We start from the raw sequence: 7,512 nt of genomic DNA, 5'->3' as shown, positions 1-7,512 counted from the left end.
ACAGACAGACAGTGGAGAGGGAGACATGGGTTAGGGTTAGAGGATGTTCTAGGATATAGAAGAGAAACAGACAGACAGTGGAGAGGGAGACATGGGTTAGGGTTAGAGGATGTTCTAGGATATAGAAGAGAAACAGACAGACAGTGGAGAGGGAGACATGGGTTAGGGTTAGAGGATGTTCTAGGATATAGAAGAGAAACAGACAGACAGTGGAGAGGGAGACATGGGTTAGGGTTAGAGGATGTTCTAGGATATAGAAGAGAAACAGACAGACAGTGGAGAGGGAGACATGGGTTAGGGTTAGAGGATGTTCTAGGATATAGAAGAGAAACAGACAGACAGTGTAGAGGGAGACATGGGTTAGGGTTAGAGGATGTTCTAGGATATAGAAGAGAAACAGACAGACAGTGGAGAGGGAGACATGGGTTAGGGTTAGAGGATGTTCTAGGATATAGAAGAGAAACAGACAGACAGTGGAGAGGGAGACATGGGTTAGGGTTAGAGGATGTTCTAGGATATAGAAGAGAAACAGACAGACAGTGGAGAGGGAGACATGGGTTAGGGTTAGAGGATGTTCTAGGATATAGAAGAGAAACAGACAGACAGTGGAGAGGGAGACATGGGTTAGGGTTAGAGGATGTTCTAGGATATAGAAGAGAAACAGACAGACAGTGTAGAGGGAGACATGGGTTAGAGGATGTTCTAGGATATAGAAGAGAAACAGACAGACAGTGGAGAGTAACTCACGCCTCCTTGTAGTATAGTATGAATGAGATGAGGTCTCTGTAGTCTGGGGGTCTGTAGCGCTGCCAGGTCACTTTAATACGGTTAGACGTCGTCCTGTTGGACTTGAACCGCAAGATCTTACTCTCACCTGGAGAATACAACCAATCACAAAGTCTGTTCACCTGGAGAATACAACCAATCACACAGTCTGTTCACCTGGAGAACACAACCAATCACAGTCTGTTCACCTGGAGAATACAACCAATCACAGTCTGTTCACCTGGAGAATACAACCAATCACAGTCTGTTCACCTGGAGAATACAACCAATCACACAGTCTGTTCACCTGGAGAATACAACCAATCACAGTCTGTTCACCTGGAGAATACAACCAATCACAGTCTGTTCACCTGGAGAACACAACCAATCACACAGTCTGTTCACCTGGAGAATACAACCAATCACACAGTCTGTTCACCTGGAGAATACAACCAATCACACAGTCTGTTCACCTGGAGAATACAACCAATCACACAGTCTGTTCACCTGGAGAATACAACCAATCACAGTCTGTTCACCTGGAGAACACAACCAATCACAGTCTGTTCACCTGGAGAACACAACCAATCACAGTCTGTTCACCTGGAGAATACAACCAATCACAGTCTGTTCACCTGGAGAACACAACCAATCACACAGTCTGTCCACCTGGAGAACACAACCAATCACAGTCTGTTCACCTGGAGAACACAACCAATCACATAGTCTGTTCACCTGGAGAATACAACCAATCACACAGTCTGTTCACCTGGAGAACACAACCAATCCCACTGATCAGCCCTAATCCTCCAGGTGCTTAGATATATCTAATCAAACCAGCCCTTATATTGAATCAGTGGTAAGAGCAGAGAAAATATCATTTTGGTTTGTTTACAGAATTTGCTGTAGGGGGCAATATGGTGTGGGCTGAAACATGCAGAATATAGCTATAGTTTCAACGAATGAACATGGCTGAAACATGCAGAATATAGCTACTGTTTCAACGAATGAACATAGGCTGAAACATGCAGAATATAGCTATTGTTTCAACGAATGAACATGGCTGAAACATGCAGAATATAACTACTGTTTCAACGAATGAACATGGCTGAAACATGCAGAATATAGCTACTGTTTCAACGAATGAACATAGGCTGAAACATGCAGAATATAGCTACTGTTTCAACGAATGAACATAGGCTGAAACATGCAGAATATAGCTATTGTTTCAACGAATGAACATGGCTGAAACATGCAGAATATAACTACTGTTTCAACGAATGAACATAGGCTGAAACATGCAGTATATAGCTATTGTTTCAACGAATGAACATAGGCTGAAACATGCAGAATATAGCTATTGTTTCAACGAATGAACATGGCTGAAACATGCAGAATATAACTACTGTTTCAACGAATGAACATGGCTGAAACATGCAGAATATAGCTACTGTTTCAACGAATGAACATAGGCTGAAACATGCAGTATATAGCTATAGTTTCAACGAATGAACATGGCTGAAACATGCAGTATATAGCTATTGTTTCAACGAATGAACATGGCTGAAACATGCAGTATATAGCTATTGTTTCAACGAATGAACATGGCTGAAACATGCAGTATATAGCTATTGTTTCAACGAATGAACATGGCTGAAACATGCAGTATATAGCTATTATTTCAACAAATGAACATGGCTGAAACATGCAGTATATAGCTATTGTTTCAACGAATGAACATGGCTGAAACATGCAGTATATTGCTATTGTTTCAACGAATGAACATGGCTGAAACATGCATTATATAGCTATTGTTTCAACGAATGAACATGGCTGAAACATGCAGTATATAGCTATTGTTTCAACGAATGAACATGGCTGAAACATGCAGTATATTGCTATTGTTTCAATGAATGAACATGGCTGAAACATGCAGTATACAGCTATTGTTTCAATGATTGAACATGTCATCATTGTATAATGACTTTAGGGTTAATGTACATAATGTACCGCACTGCTGCTATATGTATAGTATAAAGTATAGTATCGTAGAGCTGTATAGTATAAAGTATAGTATCGTAAAGCTGTATAGTATTTTATTATATAAATCTAGTATAATAGAGCTGTATAGTTTAGTACAGTATAATATAAAATATAATATCATAGAGCTGTATAGTATAATATAAAGTATAGTATAATAGAGCTGTGTAGTACAGTATAGTATAATATAAAGTATAGTATCATAGAGCTGTGTAGTACAGTATAGTATAATATAAAGTATAATATCATAGAGCTGTATAGTACAGTAAAATATAATATAAAGTATAGTTTCATAGAGCTGTATAGTACAGTATAGTATAATATAAAGTATAGTATCATAGAGCTGTGTAGTACAGTATAGTATAATATAAAGTATAATATCATAGAGCTGTATAGTATAGTATAATATAATATAAAGTATAATATCATAGAGCTGTGTAGTACAGTATAGTATAATATAAAGTACAATATCATAGAGCTGTATAGTATAGTACAGTATAATATAATATAAAGTATAGTATCATAGAGCTGTATAGTACAGTATAGTATAATATAAAGTATAGTATCATAGAGCTGTATAGTATAGTACAGTACAGTATAATATAATATAAAGTATAGTATCATAGAGCTGTGTAGTACAGTATAGTATAATATAAATCATAAATACCCACATGTACATATTACCTCAACTAGCCGGTGCCCCCGCACATTGACTATGCAACGGTACCCCCCTGTATATATAGCCTCCCTACTGTCACTTTATTCTATTGTATATATAGCCTCCCTACTGTCACTTTATTTTTTACTTCTGCTCTTTTTTTCTCAACACTTTTTTGTTGTTGTTTTATTCTTACTTTTTTGTTTAAAATAAATGCACTGTTGGTTAAGGGCTGTAAGTAAGCATTTCACTGTAATGTCTGCACCTGTTGTATTCGGCGCATGTGACCAATAAAATTTGATTTGATTTGATTTGATTTGATAAAGTATAATATCATAGAGCTGTATAGTACAGTATAGTATAATATAAAGTATAGTATCATAGAGCTGTATAGTACAGTATAATATAAAGTATAGTATCATATAGCTGTATAGTATAGTACAATACAGTACAGTATAATATAAAGTATAGTATCATAGAGCTGTGTAGTACAGTATAGTATAATATAAAGTATAATATCATAGAGCTGTGTAGTACAGTATAATATAATATAAAGTATAGTATCATAGAGCTGTGTAGTACAGTATAATATAATATAAAGTATAGTATCATAGAGCTGTGTAGTACAGTATAATATAATATAAAGTATAGTATCATAGAGCTGTGTAGTACAGTATAATATAATATAAAGTATAGTATCATAGAGCTGTGTAGTACAGTATAATATAATATAAAGTATAGTATCATAGAGCAGTGTAGTACAGTATAATATAAAGTATAATATCATAGAGCAGTGTAGTACAGTATAATATAATATAAAGTATAGTATCATAGAGCTGTGTAGTACAGTATAATATAAAGTATGGTATCGTACAGCTAGCTCGGTCTCCGTTGTTCCTGAAGTCGTCCTCTTCAAACTTCTCTGTGATGCCCGTCCTCTGCCACATCTTACGGATCTCCGACATGCAGAGTTTAGGGTTGGATCGGAAGAACAGTTTCCCGGCCCGGATGGTCAGGTTGTGCTGGGTCCAATCCCACAGGAACTGGAGGTGCTGATTGTCTACTGCATGGAACGCATACATGCTGAGGGGATTGGGGGGGGGAGAAAGAGGAGAGAGGTAGAGAGAGGTAGAGAGAGGGGGAGAGAGAGAGAGAGGTAGAGAGAGGGGGAGAGAGAGAGGTAGAGAGAGGGGGAGAGGTAGAGAGAGGGGGAGAGAGAGAGAGAGGTAGAGAGAGGGGGAGAGAGAGAGAGAGAGGTAGAGAGAGGGGGAGAGAGAGAGAGAGAGAGGGAGAGAGAGGGAGAGAGAGAGGGAGAGAGAGGGAGAGAGAGAGAGGGAGAGAGAGGTAGAGGGAGAGAGAGGTAGAGGGAGAGAGAGGTAGAGGGAGAGAGAGGGAGAGAGAGGTAGAGGGAGAGAGAGGGAGAGGGAGGGAGAGGGAGAGGGAGGTAGGGGGAGAGAGCGGGAACAGAAATATCGATTAGATTGCGTAACCTCACTGTCTTTAATATGTACTGATTAGGTTGTGTAACCTCACTGTCTTTAATATGTACTGATTAGGTTGTGTAACATCACTGTCTTTAATATGTACTGATTAGGTTGTGTAACCTCACTGTCTTTAATATGTACTGATTAGGTTGTGTAACATCACTGTCTTTAATATGTACTGATTAGGTTGTGTAACATCACTGTCTTTAATATGTACTGATTAGGTTGTGTAACATCACTGTCTTTAATATGTACTGATTAGGTTGTGTAACATCACTGTCTTTTATATGTACTGATTAGGTTGTGTAACATCACTGTCTTTAATATGTACTGATTAGGTTGTGTAACATCACTGTCTTTAATATGTACTGATTAGGTTGTGTAACATCACTGTCTTTAATATGTACTGATTAGGTTGTGTAACATCACTGTCTTTAATATGTACTGATTAGGTTGTGTAACCTCACTGTCTTTAATATGTACTGATTAGGTTGTGTAACATCACTGTCTTTAATATGTACTGATTAGGTTGTGTAACCTCACTGTCTTTAATATGTACTGATTAGGTTGCGTAACATCACTGTCTTTAATATGTACTGATTAGGTTGCGTAACATCACTGTCTTTAATATGTACTGATTAGGTTGTGTAACATCACTGTCTTTAATATGTACTGATTAGGTTGCGTAACATCACTGTCTTTAATATGTACTGATTAGGTTGCGTAACATCACTGTCTTTAATATGTACTGATTAGGTTGTGTAACATCACTGTCTTTAATATGTACTGATTAGGTTGTGTAACATCACTGTCTTTAATATGTACTGATTAGGTTGTGTAACATCACTGTCTTTAATATGTACTGATTAGGTTGTGTAACATCACTGTCTTTAATATGTACTGATTAGGTTGTGTAACATCACTGTCTTTAATATGTACTGATTAGGTTGCGTAACATCACTGTCTTTAATATGTACTGATTAGGTTGCGTAACATCACTGTCTTTAATATGTACTGATTAGGTTGCGTAACATCACTGTCTTTAATATGTACTGATTAGGTTGCGTAACATCACTGTCTTTAATATGTACTGATTAGGTTGTGTAACATCACTGTCTTTAATATGTACTGATTAGGTTGTGTAACATCACTGTCTTTAATATGTAATGATTAGGTTGTGTAACATCACTGTCTTTAATATGTACTGATTAGGTTGTGTAACCTCACTGTCTTTAATATGTACTGATTAGGTTGTGTAACCTCACTGTCTTTAATATGTACTGATTAGGTTGTGTAACATCACTGTCTTTAATATGTACTGATTAGGTTGTGTAACATCACTGTCTTTAATATGTACTGATTAGGTTGTGTAACATCACTGTCTTTAATATGTACTGATTAGGTTGTGTAACATCACTGTCTTTAATATGTACTGATTAGGTTGTGTAACATCACTGTCTTTAACGCGTACTGCAGTCATTGGGTCCTAACATTCAGATGATCAACGGCCACTAACCTGGAGTCTGCTTTCACCCTTTATTATTATTATTATATTACACTCAATCTGGTTTCATCCTGCCTGTCCAGACCAGGACCAGAGGAGAGGGACAGATTTAACAGGCCAAACGGGGAGAGAAGAGAGAAAATGAGAGAGGAGAGGATCGAGGAGGAGCAGTAGAACTATAGAACTTGAACCACTAGTTCCGTGAGGACTCAGGACCGGCAGGAATGCAGTGAGCCTTGGACAGTTACAATCTTGAGCAGATAACTTTGTAATAAGAGAGAGACAAGGCCGAGGGGAAGTGGAGAGGGGGAGGACGGGGGAGGAGAGGTGGGGGTTAGGCCGAGGGGAAGTGGAGAGGGGGAGGACGGGTGAGGAGAGGTGGGGGTTAGGCCGAGGGGAAGTGGAGAGGGGGAGGACGGGTGAGGAGAGGTGGGGGTTAGGCCAAGGCCCTCTCGTGATCTCAGATGCCATTTTTGAAAACTTTCCATTGGCTCAGTGAGGTTGAGGTGGTCCATTAGAGAGAGCAACGAAGGAGCAGAAAAACAAGGTCGTACTATCTAGGCTTGTCCTGGCTGAGTCATCTCTTCCAGGTCACCACACAAGGTCACACTATCTAGGCTTGTCCAAGGTCATATTATCTTGGCTGAGCCATCTCCACAGAGAGTCAGGACACCCGTTTAACGTCCCATCCGAAAGACGGCACCCTACACAGGGCAATGTCCCCAATCACTGCCCTGGGGAATTGGGATATTTTGGGGGGGACCAGAGGACAGAGTGCCTCCTACTGGCCCTCCAACACCACTTCCATCAGCATCTGGTCTCCCATCCAGGGACCTCCTACTGGCCCTCCAACACCACTTCCAGCAGCATCTGGTCTCCCATCCAGGGACCTCCTACTGGCCCTCCAACACCACTTCCAGCAGCATCTGGTCTCCCATCCAGGGACCTCCTACTGGCCCTCCAACACCACTTCCATCAGCATCTGGTCTCCCATCCAGGGACCTCCTACTGGCCCTCCAACACCACTTCCAGCAGGATCTGGTCTCCCATCCAGGGACCTC

The 7,512-nt window shown here is 39.7% G+C and overlaps 1 protein-coding gene across 1 annotated transcript in view; it reads right to left on the bottom strand.

The window, feature by feature from the left end:
• Positions 1 to 743: 743 nt before the first annotated feature.
• Positions 744 to 7,512, bottom strand: part of LOC311114057 (insulin-like growth factor 1 receptor) — a gene marked incomplete at both ends in the record, with an annotated part of 13,650 nt that continues 6,881 nt past the window's right edge. The window contains 2 exons of the mRNA XM_084189330.1: positions 744 to 874; positions 4,338 to 4,546. Coding sequence (XP_084045456.1) covers positions 744 to 874; positions 4,338 to 4,546 — 340 coding nt within the window. The remainder of the gene's footprint in view (positions 875 to 4,337; positions 4,547 to 7,512) is intronic.

This window comes from Coregonus lavaretus (genome assembly GCF_964263955.1).
Source record: "Coregonus lavaretus genome assembly, contig: HAP1_SCAFFOLD_6689, whole genome shotgun sequence".
Lineage (NCBI taxonomy): Eukaryota > Metazoa > Chordata > Actinopteri > Salmoniformes > Salmonidae > Coregonus > Coregonus lavaretus.
This window is presented reverse-complemented; position numbering and strand designations above follow the sequence as displayed.